Here is a 23,608-nt window from a genome sequence, read left to right on the forward strand (position 1 = left end):
CTCAGCCTTGGGGTTCCCATTTACAAAACCTGGTTCCAGCCAGCGATAGCATTTGGGATGCAGTCATGAAGGGGAATTGTTTGGTAGGAGATTACCAATAAGATATGAAGCAGTTGAACTTCTAACAATTTTCTTGATAATTGATAAAAAATTCTGATATTTGATTTTTTGGATAATTGATAATTTTTGATAATTGATTAAAATTTTTTCAATTTTTATTTTAGAAGTACAAGTGTTTGTTCTACAATGTTCAGTCTGTGCTGTTTGTGTCCTGCTGTGGGGACTGGTTAAAATTATCACATGAGTTTGCTATCCTGGTTGGACCCTGTTTGAGAAACATTCAAGAAAAGGCCAACGTGCAATTTCTAAAGTTGGTGAGAAATAAGGACAGGAGCCAGTCATCCGTATTAGCTGGTGTCAGCCTGTCCCTTCAAGGTCAAGGTGAAGCCACTTAACCCCGACAAGCAGTTCTCACATTCCAGGTACAGAACTTTCATACCAGGGGGGAACTGCAGGAGCAGCCTGAGTCCCGGGTCAGAAGATGGGGACACTCATTTCCCTGAGAGGCTCTTGTACTCTAGCAGATTTGGTCCAGATGTCTGCCCCTCAGCAGACAATGGAAGCTGGTTAGGCAGGATTTTCCTGTTGCCAATGAAAGCAATCTCATAATTTCTGTTTGTTTGTTGTGAACCACAATACTTTACAGCCTAGAAACACCTACAAGGGGAAAGACCAAAATGCTTAAGTGTGCATCCAATTTTTTAAAATACGTACACAGTGTTGGGGTGCCTGGGTGGCTCAGCCGGTTAAGCGTCTGCCTTCAGCTCAAGTCATGATCCTAGGGGTCCAGGGATTGAGTCCTGCGTTGGGCTCCCTGCTCAGCCGGGATCCTACTTCTCCCTCTGCCTGCCGCTCCCCCTGCTTGTGTTCTCTCTCTGACAAATAAATAAAATCTTTAAAAAATATATTTAAAATACCTATACAGTAAAAAACACCCCTGAAATAAAAATAGGACTATTGGACTATTGAAATGGTTCCTAACAAATATGGGAGCAGAGGTTTAATCTCAATTCACTTACATAAAAGACATCAAGATACCAATGAATAAGTGGGCACAGAAGATGAAAAAAAAGTACTAACTCAAGGATAGATATATTTACTGTCAAACACATAGGAAAATACTTGTTCTCACTTGAAAGTTAAAAGTGCTAAAATTAAAAGTAACTTTGAAATAGCCTTTTTATACATATTAAATTAACAACCAAAAAGTTCTGGTGAGATTTTAGGTAAAAGTGGTGCATACATACTGCTTCTGCATACTGTAGTTAGGAATTTGGGTTGCCAGTATCAGAAACCCATTCAAATTATATACATAATAACTATGAATTATTACACACAACTGACCCTAGAACAACATGGGTTTGAACTGTGTGGGTCCACTTATATGCAGATTTCTCGCAGTAAGGATATTGGAAATATTCGGGAGATTTGCCACAATATGAAAAACTCACAGACAAGCCATATAGCCTAGAAATACCAAAAAAGAAAAAAGAAAAAGTTATGTATTCTCTAAGAATACATTATATAACACATATGCATATAACTGTGTATGCCATTGGGAAGGCGTCCAGTCAACAGTAGACTACTAGTAGTTAAGTTTTGGGGGGAGTCAAAAGTGCTATGTGGATTTTTCACTATGCAGAAGTTGGGGGTGGGGGGGCAGTGCCCCTAACCCTCACTTTGTTCCAGGATCAACTGTAATTCTATAATAATAACTATTAATTGTTTTGCCATATTAGAAGTACAGATAATATCATCTTTATTTTCTTGGACTCAATTAAAATTAGCTATACCCCACCTTTGCTATAAGACTCCAAAATCAGTCTCATGGAGCTTTTACCTCCCCTACTGGCTCATCCTAGAAACTTTTTTTTTTTAAAGATTTAATTTATTTATTTGACAGAGAGATCACAAGTAGGCAGAGAGGCAGGCAGAGAGAGAGAGAGAGGAAGGGAAGCAGGCTCCCCACTGAGCAGAGAGCCTGATGCAAAGCTTGATCCCAGGACCTTGGGATCATGACCCGAGCCAAAGGCAGAGGCTCAACCCACTGCACCACGCAGGCACCCCTCATCCTAATGCCTTAGGGGCAAAGGACTTCTGCTTCCAGCAGGAGAGGACAGAGCAATTTGGACCAACTTTTTTACTGTTGATAACTGGAAAAGTTGAACCAAAACCCAAACCAAAAACACATCTGCCTGAAGCACTCAGATGGCTACCAAGGTAATGAATTACAGGGGCAGGACTGGATGGGTAACGGAAGCTCAAGAATGAGGTTCCTTTTCCCTCTGGTTGTGTTTACCGATTCCTAAGGGGGCAGCTGAGAGGCTGGGCATGCTGTTCTCAGCCTTTCAGAATTAGAAGACTAGATATTAGAGTCCAAGATCCACTATGGGTAGAGGTCGGGATGGGGGTTCCAAGTGAAGCCCGTCGCTTTGTGCAGGAACTTCAAGGGACTCCTCCAGGAAAAGCGGATTCAGGTGTGGCTGGCTGGGCTGCCCACCGTCTCTCGGAAGCTGAACTGAGGCAACCACACATTGCCCCTGCTCCCAGTGCCTAGCAGAGCCAAACACGAATCCTCGGTTCTGGCAGCAGCCTACATCTCAGATGATGTCTGCAATGTATTTTGTAAAGATGATATTTAGCACATATGGAGATTACATTGTCTAATGCGGCAAGTAAGGCAAAATCAAACCAAATCACAAGGTCTCTTCAGAGACTGAAGTTCTCAGACATACTGTAAAATAAATAGACTAAGGACACTGAAGAATTATAAGTTAGTGATTTGGGAATTTCTTTTTTTTTTAAAGATTTTATTTATTTATTTGACAGAGAGAGATCACAAGTAGATGGAGAGGCAGGCAGAGAGAGAGAGAGAGGGAAACAGGCTCCCTCCCGAGCAGGGAGCCCGATGCGGGACTCGATTCCAGGACCCTGAGATCATGACCTGAGCCGAAGGCAGCGGCTTAACCCACTGAGCCACCCAGGCACCCTGATTTGGGAATTTCAACACAGAATTGAAGAATATAAAAAAGAACCAGATGGAATTTTAAGAAGCAAAAAAATAACAAGTATTGACAGCTCGATGGTTACACTAAACAATTAAGCAAGACTAAAGACAGAGCAGGAGACAACCACCAACACAAGAGGCAGAAGAACAGAGGACTTTAAATACTGGAAAGGGGCACCTGGCTGGCTCAGTTGGTAGAGCGTAAGACTATTGATCTCAGGGTCGTAGGTTCAAGCCCCACGTTGGATGTAGAGATTACTTAAAAAAATAAAATCTTGGGGGCACCTGGGTGGCTCAGTGGGTTAAAGCCTCTGCCTTCCACTCAGGTCATGGTCTCAGGGTCCTGGGATCGAGCCCCGCATCGCACTCTCTGCTCAGCAGGGAGCCTGCTTCCTCCTCTCTCTCTGCCTGCCTCTCTGCCTACTTGTGATCTCTGTCTGTCAAATAAATAAATAAAATCTTTAAAAAAAAAAAAAACATTTTCAGACGAATCGCGGTTTGAGGAATTTGTCACTAGCATACTCGCACTAAAGGAGCTACGGGAGGCACGTTATCCCCGATAGAAGGTCATAAGGAAAAGAATGAAGAGAAATCAAAATGGCAAGTAAGTGGGGGAAATGTAGGTAACTACTGCCTACATAAAGCAGTAATACCGTTTTGTATGTCATAGAACAACAACCCACAAAAAGTAAAATTAGTCAGGAAAGGCAGAAAAGTGTTGTGAAGTCTTTGCGTTGCCCAGGAAGATAAAAAATACCATGTAATTTTAGACTCTCATAGGTCAAGAATACGTTACAACCTATCGTGTAAATACCATGGAAACAGTACAAACAGTGAATAACTTTCAAGCTAATACACAGGAAAATGGAATGATAAAAAATAAGCAATACAAAAAAGGGCAAGAAAAGGGAGAAGAACATAGATCAGGTGGAACAAATAGAAAGTTAGATTTAAACCAAAGTAAATGAGTTAAATGTTTCAGCTAAAATACAAAGACAGGCTGGATGGAAAAAAAGAAGCCCAGTTAATAGGAGGTGTTGCAAGAGACACATCTAAAACACATGGAAATAGAGATGTTGAGAATTAAAAAAGGAACATAAATAAACTAAGTACCCAAGATAAAGTTGGTATCTCTATATTAATATCAAATGAGGTAGATTTTAAAGACAAAAAGCTAAATCACAGATACCTCAAAGTTGTAAAATATTTGGTTCGCAAGAAGAAATTCCTTTTTTGGGGTGCCTGGGTGGTTTACTCATTAAGCGTCTGGCTTTGGCTCAGGTCATGATCCCAGGGTCCTGGGATCGAGCCCTGCATCAGGCTCCCTGCTCAGCGGGGAGTCTGCTTCTCCTTCTCCCTCTGCCCCTTCCCCTCCCCTCTGCTTGTATGTGTGCTCACTGTCTCTCTCTCTGTGTCAAATAAATAAATAATTTTTTTTAAAAGAAAAATATCAGCATGAATATGTGTTATGGTGGCAAATGTTAACCTTCAAAACAAGTCTGGTTTCATCCCAGGGATGCAGTATTGAATTTTGATGAAGCCTGTCGTTGGCTGTCACATAGGAAGGGAACCAAATTTGCAAGGCTTGGCTACTGCACAGTTTTAAACAATCATTTTTAGAAGTGAATTATTTCCTTGCTTGTGTTTTCAACCAACCGCGGGGAGTGCCTTTTCTCATCTTTGTTGAACCTGCAAAGGGTTTAGTTTGTTTGATCTTGTCAAGGTTGAAGGCTGCTCAGTCAGGCAGGCCTCCTAAAAATGCCTCTGAACACATGAAAAAAGGATCCATTCCCCTCTCCAGGACACGCCCGAAAAGCAGAGACAACTTCACGGGAGTAGATGCCTGTTCGGACCAGCCCTTTCCTGTGAGCATGCAAATCTACTGACACAGAACTTTCCTGGACACAATTACCTGAGGCTGCCAAGTTTAACAAAAGTTCACACAGAGAAACAATAGAAGGGGGCGCCTGGGTGGCTCAATGGGTTAAAGCCTCTGCCTTCGGCTCAGGTCATGATCCCAGGGTCTTGGGATCAAGCCCTGCATTGCATCGGGCTCTCTGCTCAGCAGGGAGCCTGCTTCCTCCACTCTGTCTCTCTCTCTCTGCCTGCCTCTCTGCCTACTTGTGATCTCTGTCTGTCAAACAAATAAATCTTTAAAAAAAAGAAAGAAAGAAAGAAAGAAAGAAAGAAAGAAAGAAAGAAAGAAAGAAAGAAACAATAGAAGGAGGTTGAGAATCTTGGCTTGTCAAACCACACAACAACTAGATATAATTAGACATATATGTCTAGACAGACAGACACATAGACATATAGAGGTAAAGAGATATAGACAACCATATGTTCCCTGCGTCATTACTTAACACTGAAAAACCAGAGGGGTGCCTGAGTGGCTCAGTGGGTTAAGCCTCTGCCTTCGGTTCAGGCCATGATCTCAGGGTCCTGGGATTGGGTCCTGCATCGGGCTCTCTGCTCAGCAGGGAGCTTGCTTCCCCCTCTCTCTCCGACTGTCTCTCTGCCTACTTGTGATCTCTTTCTGTCAACTGGCAGATGATTTTCTGCCAATACTCTTGAAAATGCAAAGGAATTAAGAAAACTCTTACAGAATACAACTTACAAAAACGGACACAGCCAAAAAAAAAAGAAAAAAGTCTGAATAATCCTATATTTGCCAATTTTTAATGTACCAAAGGGGCACTCTAACTAAGATAAACTTTTTAATGAATGACTTAAATATTCAATGCTTAGAGAATGGCAAAGTACTTTATGGTAAAATCACTTATTGTTGGGGCGCCTATGTGGTTCAGTCATTAAGCGTCTGCCTTCGACTCAGAGTCCTGGGATCAAGCCCCACATCGGGCTCTCTGCTCAGCCTGGACTCTTCTTCTCCCTCTTCTTCTGCTCCTCACCCTGCTTGTGCTCATGCCCCCCCACCCCCAAATAAATAAATAAAATCTTAAAAAAAAGGAAATGCACACTATAAAGAATCATCAAAGTCAAAAATTGTTTTATTTTTAAAAACCAATAAAATAACCTCATCATAGATCAACCTCATCTAGGATCAAGAGAAAGCAAGAGTAGGCACAAATCGCCAGTGGCAAGAACATGGAGAGCATCACTAGAAACTTACAGCCATTAACGAAGTAATAAGAGAATATAAGAGTAATAAGAGAATATAAATTAACAATTTGTACCAATAAACTTGAAAAAGTAGAGGAAATAAAATTCTTGGAGAAGAATACAACTTATAAAAACCAACACGGGCAAAAAGAGAAAATTCTGAGTAATCCTATAGTTCCAAATTTTCCTTTTGATTCCATTTTCTGTTCTTCTAAAGAACAGGAAGAGAGGGAACCCTCCCCAACTTGTTTTGTGGAACAGCATAAACAGTTTATCAACACCTGAGAAGGATGTGATAAGAAAGAAAAATCAGAGCGGGGCAGTGGGGGGTGTCTGGCTGGCTCAGCGGATGGAGCATTGGACTCCTGATCTCAGGGTTGTGAGTATGAACCCTACATTGGGTGTAGATTACTTAAAAAATCAAAATAAAATCTTGAACAAAAAAAGGAAAACCACAGCCAATCTCATTCATAAAAATAGATACAAAAGTCCTGTGGTCGCCAGTCTCCACCGTGGCCCCCAATGATCTCTACCTCTTAAGTAGTCATACCTTAGTGTACCCCCTTCCCACAGTGGCCAGGGTGACCGATATGCAAAAAGCATAGGTCACCTCTAAGGTAGGTAATAAAAGACACCGTGGCTTTCATCTTGATGGCACACCCCCTCTCAAGTCATCAGCTCTGGCGAAGCCAGCTGCCCTGTTGTGAGTTGCCCACAGAGTGCCCCGTAGAGGCAAACCAAAGTCTCCAGCCAGTAACAGTTAGCAAGCACATCAACCAGTCCCGGTCAAACCTTCAAATAATTAATTTTTCATTAAAATGCATGATGCATGGCGCCTGGGTGACTCTGGATTAAAGCCTTTGCCTTCGGCTCAGGTCATGGTCCCGGGGTCCTGGGATTGAGTACCGCATCCGGCTCTCTGCTCAGCGGGGAGCCTGCTTCCCCCTCTCTCTCTGCCTGCCTCTCTGCCTACTTGTGATCTCTCTGTCAAATAAATAAATAAAAATCTTTTTAAAAAGTTATAAAATGCACGATGCTAACATCTGGTAGGTTGAGAATTGTCATTTTTAATGCCTTAACAAATACTTTTTTTTTAACTTTCTCAGCTTCGGGGGGCACCTGGGTGGCTTAGTCAGTTAAGCGTCTGCCTTCAGCTCAGATCATGATCCCAGGGTCCTGGGATCCAGCCCTGCATCAGGCTCTCCCCTCAGCAGAGAGCCTGCTTCTCCCTCTCTCGCTCCCCCTGTTTGTGTTCTCTCTCTCTCTATCCAATAAATAAATAAAATCTTTCAAAAAATAAAAATAAACTTTCTCAGCTTTAATGTCTCGTGTCATAGTGGGAATAAATACAACTCATATCCATGAAAGCTCCTGGGGTACCTGGGTGGCTCAGTCTGTTAACATCTGGACACGTGACTTTGGCTCAGGTCATTTTTCTTAGGGTTTTGAGATCGAGCCCCATGTTGGGATTCTCTCTCTTCCTCTCCTTCTGCCCCTCCCTTGCCTCTCGTAAATTTTTTTTTTTTTTTAATTTTAAGCTCCTGGGTGTCCTCCATCATTTCTAAGAGTGTAAAAGCTTCTGAGACAAAAATGGTTGAGAACTGCTATTTTATGTCTACGTCACTTACTATGACAGTTTAATAATATACATGAGCTTCAAAACAGCACCATTTATTGCTTATCCTTTAGAAAAATCATATTTTTCATGGAATTTGATCTAAACAACTCAGTTATATAGTTGGCTCCCAACACACACCTGGCTCAGCTCCATACATTCCTTTCAAAGGTAAGCTTGCAACCAGGGTAAATGGAGAAATAGTTCAAACTGGCTTAGGGCGCAGCTTGGTTGTAAACCATGTGGTCTTACCTATTCCTCCATTTAAGCAGCAGATGTGAAACACACATGAATAGCACACTTTTTTTTTTAAGCCCCTGGGGGGTAGACCCAGAGGTACCACAATACCAGGTCCATGCGTGGAATGAATGAAGCAAATCCCTCCTCTATCTCCCTGTCATCTAGTTTATTGTATTTTTTAAAAGATTTTATTTATTTATTTGACAGAGAGAGACACAGCGAGAGAAGGAACACAAGCAGGAGGAGTGGGAGAGGGAAAAGCAGGCTTCCCGCTGAGCGGGGAGCTCAATGCGGGACTCGATCCCAGGACCCTGAGATCATGACCTGAGCCAAAGATAGACGCTTAACCACTGAGCCACCCAGCAGGAACCCCTCCCTGTCATCTAATTTAAAGATGAGTAAACCAAACTTCAGTCACCTCAATTCTGTCATTATGTGTGTGTGCCCACTGATTTTTCATTAGTGTTTAAGATTTAAAGCAGCCAAACGGCACAAACTGCCAAGTGTAATATTTTGTTCGGTAAGCACCCATTTTAATTCATACCTAAAATAGTTTGTCCAATTTTGGTATCTTTAGGAATTACAGTTTACTTCAATTGTCTTTAAATGGAAGAAGCAAGAGAATATTATTATTACATGATTATTACTGCAAATAATTCTGTCCTGTAGAGGAAGGGGGTGTTAAAAATAAATAGCTAAGAGGAGCAGGTGGGTGGCTCAGTCCATTATTCATTTGACTCTTAAGCATCGGACTCTTGATCTCAGGGTTGTGAGTTCAAGCCCCACGTTGGGCTCCATGCTGAGGGTGAAGGCTACTTAAAAAAAGAAGAACAGCTGGGAATGAAATATGCTGAAGTTACCACTTCTCCAAGAGGTGAGGACAGCTGTGTTCCTAGTACCCAGCACAATGCCTAGCAAAGAGCAGATTATCAAACATATGTTGAGTGAAATATTACAAATAAAATGTCCCAAGCAATTGAAAAGCATCAGCTTTAGTCTCAAATGGAGCTGAATTCCAATCTGCTCCTTCTGATGCATTCCTTGGGCGACTTCTTTCCTCAATTTCCACAACTGTAGAGTGGACATAATAAGAGAATATTCTCCACAGGGAGAATCTAGAGTCAATCTAGAACAGGGTCTATACCTAATCAAAAAGTGATCCACAATTAAAGCCTCTGCCTTCGGCTCGGGTCATGATCCCAGGGTCCTGGGATGGAGTCCCGCATTGGGCTCTCTGCTCAGCGGGGAGCCTGCTTCCTCCTCTCTCTCTCTGCCTGCCTCTCTGCCTACTTGTGATCTCGTCTGTCAAATAAATAAATAAAAATCTTAAAAAAAAAAAAGTGATCCACAGGGGCGCCAAAGTGGCTCAGTGGGTTAAGCCTCTGGCTTCGACTCAGGTTATGGTCTCAGGGTCCTGGGATCGAGCCCCCCCGCCCACATCGAGCCCCGCATCAGTCTCTCTGCTCAGCAGGAAGCCTGCCCCCCAGTGATCCACAGTGTATGAAATGAGATGAATTCACCAATTTACTGAGTTTAGCACCTGACACTGTAACGATCATTTCTGGGGTTGGCAGCATGTGTCAAGTGGACTAGCCTGTTCTAGAGGACAAAAACAAAAATACCCATTCCAAAATCAGACTTTTTTTTTTTTTTAAGTAGGCTCCACGCCCAACAGGGCTCAACTCACTCTGAGATCACCACCTGAGCTGAGATTAAGTCTGGGGTGCCTAACCCACTGAGCTACCCTGGTGCCCCCAAATCTCACATTTTCTTATTTTAAAAAGAAAGGAAGAAAAAAAGAGAGAGAAGGAAGGAAGGAAGGAAGGAAGGAAGGAAGGAAGGAAGGAACAAGGCAGAGAAAGAAAGAAAGAAACAGACAGACAAACTAGAGGCATCTAGCTGGCTCCGTAAGTGGAGCACTGGGACTCTTGCTCTCTGGGTCCTGAGTTTGAGCCTCAGGTTGGGTGTAGAGAGTACTTTTTAGAAGAATCATAAAGGAGAGCCTGGCTGGCTCAGTGGTTATGCCTCTGCCTTAGGCTCAGGTCATGATCTCAGGCTCAGCTCATGATCTCAGGGTCAGGGGATAGAGCCAGGATCACCTGTTTCCCCCTCACTCTCTGCCTGCCTTTCTGCCTACTTGTGATCTCTCTCTGTCAAAATAAAATCTTCAAAAAAAAAGGGGGGGGGGAGTCATAAAAAGGCAAGCGAAAGTTAAAAAAAATTGGTTGAAAGAAAGCTTAGCTCCCCCCCTGGCCGCGCAGGCCAACTGCCTTAAGATCAGGGCTATAACCACAGCAAACAATGTCAGTTAAAACCAAGACCTCTTGGGCCTTCCAGCTGTCCATGTGTGAAGGAAAAGTCAAACCTGCCAAGGCCTTGCCAGTTTTAAATTCGTTGGCACCCAGCCTGATGCCGGGACTGCTCAGTCACACATTAAGAAACGAGGGGTGGGGGATGCTGGGGAGGGAGAGGAAACATGGAATGGAAGCCGGAACACTTCTGCACGCGGGGCTGCCTCCCTTCCCCTCGCCACATCCTCCGTAGAACCCCGGCTTCGTGCGAATGCTTATAAAGCATTCATCATCCATCGCACGAACACTCTTTTGCAAGATTCGCAAGATGATTTCCTTGTCAGTGTTTAATAATGACTCTAATATTGAAAAATACAAAGAAAATAAACTTTGGGGGTAAAAAGGCACAGAATGCATTTTGATCCTTTTTTGTAGGCTGTAAAAATTAAAGCAGACTTCCACGTCTCCTTGCCCGCCACACCACCACCCCCTCCGCCCCCGTGACTGTTCCTCTAGTCCTCCCGCTCCTTTGCTCCCGGGTTATGGAACAGACAGACGCCCACTCTGCCTTGAGGCTGCGCGCCCCGGGCGCCTGAAATCCGACTTTCTAAACTCCCCGACTGCTCCGGCTGTTTTCTGAGCGACCTCAGCTTCCCGTCCGCCGGGAGCCCGCGGTCCCCTGGTGGAGCGCCCGCGTCCCAAGCCGACCGATTCCCACGTTTGTTTGTTTGTTTGTTTGTTTAAGATTTTTTATTTGTTTATTTGACAGAGAGAGACAGAGAGGTCACAAGTAGGCAGAGAGGCAGGTAGAGAGAGAGGGAGAAGCAGGCTCCCCGCCAAGGAGAGAGCCCGACGTGGGGCTCGATCCCAGGACCCTGGGATCATGACCTGGGCCGAAGGCAGAGGCTTAACCCACTGAGCCACCCACGCTCCGCCCGATTCCCACGTTTGGGACACCCGAGCGACACCTTCCCCGGGACCAGAGGCAACCTCCATGTCCAATTTTCCGACTGTAAAATCAGGGTGCCCTGGGATGCGGCGATCGAGAAAGAGCAGGGGCTCGAAACGGCGTCCTGTCCCCTTCCCGCCGCGCTACGTGGGAGGACAGGTCCGGCTCAGTCCAGAGACCGCGGCGTCCCCGCGGCGCGCGCATCGCCCAGGGCCCACCGCCCACTTTTCTCTGCGCCCCGGACACTCACCTGCACCAAGTCATCCCGAAACCGCCGCCTGGCGCTGGCCCGGCCACCCCGCCGACTGCCCCAGGCAAATTCCTGGGAACTGGGCAGGTGGAGGAAACGAGGAGAGTCCCGGTCGGTCCCCTCCCACGTCACCGCCAACCCCCGCCAACCCCCCCGCTCCCGCCGTGCGCCCAGCCGGATACCCGTCTGCCAGAGCGTCGGTGTCGTCGGGGACCCCCGAATCCTACACGGGCCCACGCCCTGGGGATCTGGAGAAGGTGGAGAGAAGGCCCACAGCCCCCGCTGGTGATACTTGTTAGGGACTTTCTCGGCGCTACACGTTTTTTTTTTGCGTTGTGCCACTTACTTGTCACAACGGCCCTAAGAGGAGAGTGAGTACAGTCATTAACCCCACTTTTAGGACGGGGAAACTGACGCAAAGTGGGGTGACCAGCCAGGAGGTGGAGGGGCTGGGGTGGGAACCGCATCCGGGCGACTGAGCAGCGCCCCCACCTCCCCGGCGAGTGGAGCATTTTCTGTCCCGAGCCCGCCAGTCTCCGCCGCGTCGGGGGACCAAGTGGACAGAGGGGCCCTCTCTGCCGGGGACCGCGCGGATGGAGCGCGTACCCCGAACCCCGAATAGGCAGGGGCTGGAGGAGGCGGGACAGGAGCGCGGTCACAGCGTCGCTCGCTCCTCCCTCCTCCCGGGGCTGTCGGGGCGGGTCCTCGTTGCGCTCCCCGAGGCCGAGCGCTCCGGCTCCAGGCTGCAGCGCCGCTCCCCACCCCCACCCCACTCCACCCCCCCGCCCTTCTCCGGCCATCTTCCAGCCTGTATCTGGGACCTCTTCTCCTCCTAGGCTGGTAAAGGGACTTCTGTCTCCCCCTCACATAGCGACACAATCCGTGCGGTCCCCTAGTCCAGCCTCCCGACCACCGCAGCCCCTCCCTCTTCCTTCGGTGGAAGCTGGGTGCAGGCGAACCCCGAGTCGCGGGGCCCCGCCGACAGCTCACATATCCGTTCGCAGGGTTTTGCCTCTGCCCCGCCTCCATCCCTTCCCCACCCCCACAGGGACTGTTCAGGCACAAGACGCGGGGGTGGGAAGCTGGAGTGGGTTGAATCCCCCTAACACACCTGTGTGGCCACCAGTGCCCGGTGTATTTCAGATGAAAATATGGCAGGACCCTTTTCAATACCCACGCGCAGTGCTGGGCACTGTGGTTCAGCAATGGTTCAGCTCCAGTGGGCTTGTATTGTGTTTTTACCATGACCTAGACCGCATTGCAAAACCTACCTTTTTTTAAGTAAACAAAACAATAGCAGGCAAAGTCTTGCCAAAGGACTGGTGCTTCTATTTGGATATAGGATGTACTTCATTACACCCTGTTGTGTCCCAAAAGGGATTTAAGACAGATGTATACAATACAAGGCCGTGCAAATTAAAAAAAAAAAAAAAAAATGGTACTCCCATCAGTCAAACCAGGTAAGTCCAGAAGGAGTAGAAAGAAATGCCAAAGGGAGTTACAATCTCGGTACAGGTGAGTCACAAGTTCAGTTCCTAGCTTCTCTGCAGCCAGCAGAAAAGACAACCTTGCCTGAGGGGAGTACTGAGGTAGCAATACAGATGACTGCTTTCTAGAAACAGCTGGGGAAGAGATGTTCTGCTTTCCTGGACAAGACTAATCAGGAAAGCAATTCTACTTAACCCTGTGCGGGTAGTACAGAGACCTCATTGCTTATAAAAGACTGTCACATACATTATCCTCCTTAACTCAACTCTTGTGATAATGCCATGCGCTGCCTTTCGGATGTGAAACCCAGCCCAAGAAAGATTTCATGATTTGTTCAAACTTTTGTGGCCCATGATGGAGCTAGGACCTGCTCCCAGGAGCTGGCTCTCTAAAGGGGGATCCGGGTTGGCTTTGCTGTACCCCCCTGCCTCACCAGCTTCGCCTAAACAGGAGGACTTTTTTTTTAAAGATTTTATTTATTTATTTGACACAGAGAGAGCACAAGTAGGGGGAGCAGCAGCCAGAGGGAGAGGGAGCAGCAGGCTCCCTGGATCCTGCTGGTCCTGGGATCAAGGCCCAGGTCCTGAGCCGAAGGCAGACGCTTAACAGACTGAGCCACCCAGGCACCCCTAAACAGGAGGACTTTTCTCAGGACTCAGAAGTGGGGTCTGGGTTCATTCAACTATAACTTCTGCCTGGCAAGTTAGCTAAGTGAGGTCATGTTTGCTGGGTTTCAGCCCAACCAGCCAGGAGCTCTAACACCAAGCTTTATGTGGCAGAGGCAGGCTGTGGTCCCTGGTTGGTGTTCGCTGCTGCCCTGAGGGGGAGAGGAGAGATGGCCCCTGACTACCACTTGGAGCACAGATGGGTAGGTGGTCGGGCTGGTGTGCATCTTACTCCAGATGCTGCCTGGGGTTGATCCGGGGATAGCCTCTCCCTGCGGGTGACCTCAGGCTTCGTCACTGTGGCCGGTTACTATTTACCACCAGGATGTGACCTCCACGTCTCCCTGGCTGTGGGCCCAGAGCAGGCTACCACTTGAACAAACTGGTAGGTTGTTAAGTAATTAAGTCACCTCTGTGCTTGGTCATTCCAGCCACTCCCAGGTCCCAGGACAAACATCTCTGCCACTGGTGTCACTTGGCCAATGGCCAAACTCTTTATCTTTGATAATCAGGCTCTTTTCTGCTTGTCCCTTCGGGAAGAAGCTTGGAGTGGCCGGCAAGGACCTCACCTGCGTCCAGCAGATCCTGGTGTCCTATGCAAGCCTTCTCAAAGGTGTTCTGTGAAAGACTGATTCAGCCAGCTCTGCATCCTGGTCCAATTAAAACAGTGCTCTTGGCCAAGAGGAGGGGAGCTTAGCGAGGAAGGAAGTCAGATGATTTCTGACACCGTCTCAAAGTGCTGGTGATTGATAGCCACTTCTTAGCTCCAGGGAAAGGTGACTGGGTCCTATTCATTTTGGAACTCCCAGAGCTCCACACGGGGCAAGGTGGCTCAGAATAAGTCCACTGAGTGAATGATTGCCTGGAGCCCAGGACTTTCTTACCCGAAGGCACTCCTCGCCCCCCTCCCCAAATCCAGCCCTTCCTTGCTCATGCTCAATAAATGGGTGTTGGAAGAAAAAGAAGTTCAGGTGTTCAGGGGACAGAAGGGGTAGGGATGAAACACTCTGATCTTCATTCCCAAACTTCATGTCCCCCAAACATGGGAGACAAGGAGAGATGGAAGAAAAAGCGGACCATTCCAGATGGGTGGGTGGCAGTTCTAAAAAGAGGGAACTTGCAGAACACAGTCCACTGCAGGCAAGAAGCTCTGTGCATCTCCTCCCCAGGCTGGTAAAGTTTATATGCGCGGGGTGGGGGCGGGATGCGTGCCTGGCCTGGGTGGCTCAGTCGTTAAGCTTCTACCTTCTGCTCAGGTCATGATCTCAGGGTCTTAGGATCGAGCCCCTGCATCCCACTGGGCTCCCTGCTCAGCAGGAAGCCTGCTTCTCACTGTGCCCTTCCCCCTGCTTGTGTTCCCTCTCAAGCTGTCTGTCAAATAATAAATAAAATCTTTAAAAAACAGTTTATACCACAGGGGCCTTAAACTGTGTTTGGTCTCCTGCACTGTTCAGGTGGTCTTTGGAACAGCCCTCGCTGTGGGGGCAGTGCACAGAGCATATATTCCAGGGCCAGGAGAGGGGAGAAGGAACCCCTAATTGCTCAGGTTCAGCCTGAAGGTCAACCAAAGGTCACATCCTCTTGGTCACCTACCTTCTCCAACACGTACTTGTCATGATCCCACAGGAAAAGGAAGTGGTATCATTTGCTTGAGACTAAGAATTAAGTTATGAGGGCACGAACTTAGACCCTCCAAGGGGGAAGGTCCTCAACAGACTGAGCTAGGATCTCAAGGAGCTGTGAAGGCTGTTCCAGGGCTCACATGCCTTTCCCTCTCCCCCAGAGACTCCGCCACACCCCCTATGCTTCTGTTGCCTGGCTTTTACTTTCAGCCTCTGGTTAAATGTCACTTCCTCAGAGAGGCCTGTTCCAGACCAGGTCAGGTTCCTCTTTTGGTGTTTCTGCAGCACCCAGGATTTTCTTATGCCTGTGTAGTCACATGTGAGTACGTGCACGCGTGTATGTGTGTCTGCTGCCTGGTTCCCACGTTCCCTGAAAAACAGCACCCCTTCTGTTTTGCTCACCGTTGTATCCCCTTGCACAAGAGCTGGTTCGTAGTTAATACTCAAAAACTGTCTGCCGGAGAAAGGAAGGAAGGGATCTTACCAGATCCTGCGATGCTCAGGACAACAGTAGGCTTTGGTTGGTCTGTCTCACTCTCACATGAAGAAGGTGAATCTCAGAGCCCTGCTGGGGGACCCAGAGGGACTGGTACCTCCTCTGTCGGTCAGGAAGCCCCCCACCTGCCCTGCTGCCTGGTGTCCTGTGAGAGACAGAAAGAAAGTCAGGAAGAAGTAGAGCCACATCTGGAACAGTGAAGCCAGGACAGGATGCTGCCCTATTGGCTTCAGCTTGACCTTGACCTTGACTTATGCGGACCAGGGCAAAAGGTAACACAGACTTGAGAGGCTGCAGATTGCTTCTCAGATGTCTTCTGAATGGTCTGGATGCCTTCAAGAGGCAGTATGGCATACTGGTTAGAAGACAAACTCCAGAAAAAATAATTTTTAAAAAATTTAAAAATATGAACTCTAGAGCCTAGCTCTGCTCCTGCCCCCTACCTGTTCTGTGACCTTGGACAAGTTACTGAACATCTCTGTGCCTCAGTACTTTCAGCTATAAAAATGTAGATAATAGTACCTATCTTGAGAAGTTGCTTTAAGAATCAAGTGAGCCGATGGGGCATCTGGGTGGCTTAGTTGGTTGAGCATCTGACTCTTGATTTTGGCTCAGGTCATGATTTCAGGGTTGTGGAATTGATCCCCGGGTTGAGCTTGGTGCTCAAGAGGGAGTCTGTTTCTCTCTTCTTTCTCTCTTTCTGCATCTGTCCACCTCCTCCAACACCTCCACCACCCCCCAGCCTGTTCACCCCCTCTCTTTTTCTCTAAAATAAATAAATAAATCCTTTAAAAAAAAAAAAAAAAGAATTAAGTGAGTTGATACATGTAAAGTACTTCAGTGTCCAGGAAGTGATATTTCCACAGTAAGTGTTAGCAATTATTATTTGAAGGGAAGCTTTTGTGCTTTGAGAAGTCTCTGCGATTGCTAGGGTTTAAATTAATATTGAATTTAGTGAAGTCTCAAGTGCAAGCTCTGTTTTCAATGAACAGATCTTATTATTTGCTGACTGATCACTTCTGAGGCTTTGTTCCCCTGTAAGAGTTACACATCACACCCTTGCCCTGCCTCCTGGTGGGCCCCAGCTACCACCTGAGGCTTGGCCATAACACCTGTTTTGGCCAAATGGATGTTAGCAAAGGCTGCACTATGTTTGTGTGAATCTGCTTTATCTCCTGAGTTCCGGCAATCTGCCATTAGAAGAGACTGTCCCAGACAGATATTGTCCCTTCAGCTGTAGCTCCAGAAGAAAAGCCAGGAAGCAGAGCCACCTGGAACCCACGACCAGTAGCCGAAAGCAGAGTTCCCCAGCTGAGCCCAGCCTAGATCTGCTTTACCACAGTTGGACTTTCAACCAAAGAGCCTGAGACTAAAGGCTTGTTTTATGGCACTATTGACTCTATCCCAAGAAACTCATGGAAAAGATAAGCCAGATAAATGTCCTCTTTGTTCCGAAAGGGACACATAACTTCTACTCCCTTCCACTGATCAGAGGAGCCTGGGGAATTTGGACCCTGGCTGGGCAGTCAGTTCCTAGCAACAAGCTATCGGGGGACCTCCCACCATAGGAGGGAAGCCCAGCTCTCTGGATGGTTAGATAGTCTTCTTTTCTACAACAATCTTATTTAATTAAATTCCCTAAAACATTTCTACAGAATTTCCTCAGCATTCAGTGGGGTTCCATCCAGTAAGCCCATCATAAACTGACAATATCCTAAGTCAAAAATGCATGTAATAGGGGTGCCTGAGTGGCTCAGTGGGTTAAAGCTTCTGCCTTTGGTTCAGGTCATGATCCCAGGGTCCTAGCATCGAGCCCCGCATCAGGCTCTCTGCACGGCGGGGTGCCTGCTTCCCTTCCTCTCTCTCTGCCTGCCTCTCTGCCTGCTTGTGATCTCTGTATGTCAAATAAATAAATAAAATCTTTAAAAAAATGCACGTAATATATCTCACCTACTGAACATCATAGCTCAGCCTAGGTGACATGTGCTCAGAGCACTTCCGTCAGCCTGCAGCTGGGCAAAATCATCTAACACAAACCCTCTTTTATAACAAAGTGTTGAATGTCTCCTGTAATTTATGAAATACTGTACTGAAAATGCAACCCACAACAGCCATATAGGCAGAGAATGATTACAGGTTCTCAGTTGTTTGCCCTGACAATCAGGTAGTGGACGGGGAGCTACCTCCACCCAGCATCATGAGAGAACATTGGGTTATGTATTGCTGGCCCGGGGCAAAGACCAAAATTCAAAATTTGGAGCACAGTTTCTACTGAATGCATATTGCCTTCGTATCACCATAAAGTCAAAAAAATTGTAAGTCAAACCATCGGACCGCCTATACTTGTGTTTTTTTTTTTTCTTCAAAGATTCTATTTATTTATTTGATAGAGAGAGAGAATAAACAGGGGGAGCTGCAGAGGGAGAGGGAGAAGCAGGCTCCCCACCAAGCAGGGAGCCGGATGCAGGACTCAATCCCAGGACCCTGGGACCATAACCCAAGCCAAAAGCAAAGGCTCAACCATCTGAGCCCCCCCAGGCGCCCCTGTACTTGCGTTCTTTTTTTTTTTTTTAAGATTTTATTTATTTATTTGACAGAGAGAGATCACAAGTGGGCAGAGAGGCAGGCAGAGAGAGGAAGGGAAGCAGGCTCCCCGACTCGATCCCAGGACCCTGAGATCATGACCTGAGCCGAAGGCAGCGGCTTAACCCACTGAGCCACCCAGGCACCCTGTACTTGCGTTCTTAAGGGGAACATATTTCTATTCACTTTTTTCTCTCTTTCAAGCACTTCTGATCAGACAAACATCCCATCGGGGTGCCTGGGTGGCTCAGTGGGTTAAAGCTTTTGCCTTCGGCTCAGGTCATGATGTCAGGGTCCTGGGATCGAGCCCCGCATTGGGCTCTCTGCTCAGTGGGGAGCCTGCTTCCCTTCTTCTCTCTGCCTGCCTCTCTGCCTACTTGTGATCTCTGTCTGTCAAATAAATAAATAAAATATTTTTAAAAAATAAGAATAAAAAAAATCCCATCACTTTATAAACTTAATCCAGGGTCATACATTTCTCTTAAATAAATCTCACAATTCTTAGGAGCACCTGGGTAGCTTGGTCAGTTAAGCCTCTGCCTTGAGCTCAGATCATGATCCCCAATTCCTCCAGCCTTGGGTCGGGCTCCCTGCTCAGCAGAGAGCCTGCTTTTCCTTTTCCCCTCTTCCTGCTCGTGCTCTATAAATAAGTAAATAAATATATAACTAAACAAGTCATCAATAATCAAAAACCCCATTACTTACTAAAACACAAATTATTCCTGAGTATGGCCCCAACAATATAATATAAATACAATGGGTTTGATTTATTTTATTATTTCATCTTTATATTTACTTCTGAACTATCCAGGAATTAAACTTCATTAAAACTAGTTCACTCTACCCAGAAATAACTAGAGTTACCATCTCAGCAGGCTGAGTTGTTTACCGGCTGGCAAGTTTTCACTGGGATCTGAGACTTCACCACTCCCTGATTTAAATAAACACTCAGCCAGCTGAGATTGCAAACCTGTATCCTATCATTAGAGAGTCCTCATAGGACCTATCCCTTTAAGTCCACACTACACCATTATCTAATCCTTTCATTCAATTGGAGTATGCCAAAGAAAAATTATGAATTGAAAATTTTTTAAAAAAGATAAAACTAGAAAAAAACTTGCATATACTGAAGTCTTCACTCTCACCAAGATTGCATCTAATTTTTTTTCCTTTTTCTTAAGGTGTAATTGACACACAATGTTGCGTCAGTCTCAGGTGTATGACACAGTGACTCCACAAGTCTCTACCTCATGCGCTGCTCACCACGAGGGCACGAGTGTAACCTGTTACCATGCAAGGCAATGGTATTCCCTGTGTTGTGCCTTTCATCCTCAAAGATTTCATCTAATTTCCTCCCTTCTTGGGAGGAATTTGCATTTCTTTCACTTTATTAAGGAGCAGTCAATTAAGGTAGTCAAGGGGATAAAAGCATAGATTCTGGAGCCAAATTCCGGGTGTACCTTGTAGCTGTGCGACCTTGGGCAAGTCCTTTAACTTCTCCGTGCTTCAGGGGTTTTATCCGTGATCTGTGATCACATGATCTGTGATCGGATACTGGGTGATCATGTGATCAAGTGATCATGGTAATGGGACCTCATTCACAAAGCTGTTAAGAATATGAAAAGTTGGGGCACCTGGGTGGCTCAGTGGGTTAAAGCCTCTGCCTTCAGCTCAGGTCATGATCTCAGGGTCCTGGGATCGAGCCCTGCATAGGGCTCTCTGCTCAGCAGGGAGCCTGCTTCCCTTCCTCTCTCTGCCTGCCTCTCTGTCTACTTGTAATCTCTGTCTGTCAAATAAGTAATAAATAAATCTTAAAAAAAAAAGAATATAAAAAGTTTGTACAAGTAAAGCACCTTCTATGCTTGACACATGAGTAAATGCTATCCACTAATCCATACTTATTCGCTAACATCTGTAAGCTTCTAAAGTCTCTTTAATGCCATTTCATCCACTCCTTCACACCCTTCTGAAGTATCATCAGAACATCTTTCCATGCCGTCTTCTGTGCACTTTCTTGCTCTCTCTCCAGGCATAATTGCACCTGAATACGCCTCCCTGGGCTGTGTGTGCCCTTACACGACACAGAAAAAACACACCCTTGCGCTGAGCTTGCTGAGCTGCAAAGCATAGGAGCTCAGTGGCCCTGATCGCCAGAACATCATTCTAGACTTCCCACTGATACTCATTTCTTGAGTAAACAAGGAATGAGGTCTTCCCCAGAAACAAAGAAAGACATGTGTAGGGAGACCGAATCCAGAATTCCCGCAACACCATTTCCCCTTGAAAGCAAGCACCGCCAGTTCTAACCTTGGCTCTGAATGCCCGGATTGTTTGGAATCTGCGCTGACTGACTTTTCTGTGTCAGCTCCACAGGGGCCCCTGGGTGTTCGGATACTTGTGTCTGGTGGGCTGTTTCCGTATGAGATTCCCAGTTGAATCTGTGGACTGAGGGAAGCAGAGGTGGGCGGGCCTCAGTCTGCTGAAGGCCTGAAGAGAACGAAAAGGCTGAGTGAGAGAGAATGTCCCCTCTCTGACTGGCTTCAGGCTGGGACATCAGTCCTCTCCCACCCTCAGACTCAGACCGGAGCTCCCACCACCGGTTCTCCTGGGTCTCAGGCCTTCAGACTTGGACTGGAGCTCCCCTGTGAGTTCTCCTCGGTCTCCAGCTTGCCGACTGCCCATCTTGAGGCTTCACAGCATCAATCATGACAGGAGACAACCCCTGGTTGTGAGTCTTCTCTCTTACAGAGAGATAAACCATGTCCTATGGTTTTCTGGTTCTGTTTTTCCAGGAGTCCTGATGGACATAGAGTCCCAGCTTGGAACATCCACCCTTAGGAAGGGGATTTGAAACATCAGGTCCTTCTCTCTCTGCACCACACACTTCTATAGCTTGCCCTGGAGCTGGCGCTGGAAGGAACTTGGAGTATGTGTGCTCCGGGAGCCGTGAGACAGGTAAGAGGAAGAGGGTCTGCCCCACTCTCCCCATGAGAGGAGCTGCTGCCCACGTCTTTCCACAGTAGAGAGGACAGAGGAAGAGGAAAACAGCATGAGCTTGGATCATCTGCGACACCTGTGAGCCAGACTCCCTTCTGGCTTCTGGTAGTTTCTGGTAGTTTCTCCTTCTCTCCTGGACCCCTTCAGGCAATTTGTAAACACGTTCACGCCTCATGAAGAAAAGAAAATTTCTCCCCAGTTTTTTCTTCAGCCACTATTCTCCTTCCTCCCTCTGCAGCCAGATTTCTCTGAAGAGTTGTCTGACCTCATTGGCCTCATCCCTCCCCCAGCCACACCTGCCTCAATGTCTCTGTCAAGGACGCCCCTCCAGAGTGTCAGAAGAACGGCATCTGCTAAGATCCCCATGACCTTTGCATTACTAAATCAAATGTACACTTTCAGTCTTCAACTTTTGTGTGTTCTTGGCAGTGTCCTAAATCTAGAGAGTGGGGTCATATGGACCTCCTTAGGTCCAGCTGCGGAGGGACAGACCACATAGAGTCCATGGCATGATAGTTCTCAGTGATTCACCGCTCCGTGGATGGGTGCCCTCCATGACGGGACCCTGTGGGTCCTCCTGCTGGACGTGGAGTATCCTTCCCTACTCTGCTGGTGTTGGGATTGGCCCAGGGGAGTAGGGGCAGAAGGGAGGGCATGCCAGAATGAGCCCAGGACTTCTGACGCATTGCGTGGGTCTACTCATATTCCTGGACTGCTACCACTGTCAAGAGAAAAAGATGTTCTGGTTCCAGAAATACGAGAGACATGTGAGAAGAGCTGTTCCAGGTGCCCCACTGACCTGTGAACATGGGAGTGTTCATATTAGGGTCCATAATCAAAGGAGCGAGGCTGATACAAAGAGGTCAAGCAAAGCTTTATTTCGCACCAAGCATCGAGAATCAACTGACAGGTCAGGGCCCTCTCTTGCAAAGAGGCAACCCCTCCCAGCCTCACAGACTTTTATAGAGGTAGTTTAGCCGGGCTATACACAGGTGGCCAATGAGATTGCAATACACAGAGAAAACTGCACAGTCATGCTAGGTCTGCCACACACAGAAAAAACTGCTAGGTAACACACAGGTGGCCAATTGAATTTCAATTTACCCTAGTAGATATATGCGCGCCCCACTGATTGGATGTCTTCACCTGGCCTGACCCGCCCTTGTATCTAGGCTTTGCAAGTAAGTTCCTCTGGGAGGGGCAGGGTCAATCTAAGTTCACTACATAAACACAAAATGACCCCCTCTGGCCAACCAGGTCCTTACAATGCTTACTGTTTTTGTTTTTTTTTTTTTTTTTTTTAAGATGTATTTATTTAGGGATGCTTGGGTGGCTCAGTGGATTAAGACTCTGCCTTCAGCTCAGGTCATAATCCCAGGGTCCTGGGATCAAACCCCACACCAGGCTCCCAGAGAGCCTGCTTCCCCCACTCTCTCTGCCTGCCTCTCTGCCTACTTGTGATCTCTGTCTGCCAAATAAATAAATAAAATCTTTAAAAAAAAAAAAACCAAAGATGTATTTATTTATTTGAGAGAGAGATAGAGAGCATGGGGCAGGGGTAGAGGAAGAGGGAAAAGCAGACTCCCTGTGAGCCTGATGCAGGACTCGATCCCAGGACCCTGAGATCATGACCTGAGCCGAAGGTAGGTCCTTAGCCAACCGAGCCTCCCAGGTGCCCCAGTGCTTACTGTTTTATGCCACTGAGTGTGGGGCTGTTTGTTACACAGCACTTTTTGTAGCAATGGTACACTGATCCACTGTGTCTCCCCACAAAACAGTCATAAGCCTCAAAATTGGTCAGTGTAGAGATCAAAGCTATTCACCAATCACTGTCTTCAGACTCTTCTTGCATTTCTCCTCTTCTGATATCTTAGCAATGGAAGAAAAATGGAAGGTTCTAGGAATAAGCCATGTCAGCTCTGGAAATTTTATGAGGATCTGACATTTCCACATCAGAATTTGGAATCTGAGAATCTATGGGTTTGGACCTCAGGGGAGGTGACCAAATAATATCACAGAATTCTGGTCCAGGGACCACTATCTGGAAATTAACCAAATTTCATTTCAGTTTTCTACCAATAGGTAGAAAAAAATTTTTTCTTGGTTAGTAGTTATGATCATAAATTTTTTTTACCATAAATATGAACAGAGTTTCCTCACTTCTGAAAACAATAAAATGCTCCTTGTTAAAGACTAAAACCCCTTCCACAATTTCTATTGTTTTCTAA

The 23,608-nt window shown here is 46.6% G+C and overlaps 1 protein-coding gene and 1 long non-coding RNA gene across 4 annotated transcripts in view; one reads left to right on the forward strand and one right to left on the reverse strand.

Moving 5' to 3' along the window:
* The window catches only part of B4GALNT2 (beta-1,4-N-acetyl-galactosaminyltransferase 2 (SID blood group)), a 45,614-nt gene extending 33,326 nt beyond the window's left edge, over positions 1 to 12,288 (reverse strand). Inside the window, exons 1-3 of the mRNA XM_082704752.1 lie at positions 11,876 to 12,288; positions 11,712 to 11,777; positions 11,530 to 11,608 (exon numbers count right to left, since the gene is read on the reverse strand). Coding sequence (XP_082560878.1) covers positions 11,530 to 11,608; positions 11,712 to 11,777; positions 11,876 to 12,041 — 311 coding nt within the window. The 5' untranslated portion in view covers positions 12,042 to 12,288. The remainder of the gene's footprint in view (positions 1 to 11,529; positions 11,609 to 11,711; positions 11,778 to 11,875) is intronic.
* LOC309850655 lies at positions 11,711 to 21,789 on the forward strand. 3 transcript variants are annotated; one of them, XR_014304383.1, is made up of 4 exons: positions 11,718 to 11,900; positions 13,797 to 13,885; positions 21,176 to 21,338; positions 21,619 to 21,789. It is a non-coding gene; the product is annotated as an uncharacterized lncRNA (long non-coding RNA). The 3 variants fall into 3 exon arrangements; XR_014304384.1 differs by lacking the exon at positions 11,718 to 11,900 and adding an exon at positions 12,259 to 12,369; XR_014304382.1 differs by lacking the exon at positions 13,797 to 13,885 and having other exon boundaries at positions 11,711 to 11,900.
* Positions 21,790 to 23,608: the final 1,819 nt, after the last annotated feature.

The sequence above is a fragment of the Mustela nivalis genome (assembly GCF_964662115.1).
Source record: "Mustela nivalis genome assembly, chromosome: 17".
Lineage (NCBI taxonomy): Eukaryota > Metazoa > Chordata > Mammalia > Carnivora > Mustelidae > Mustela > Mustela nivalis.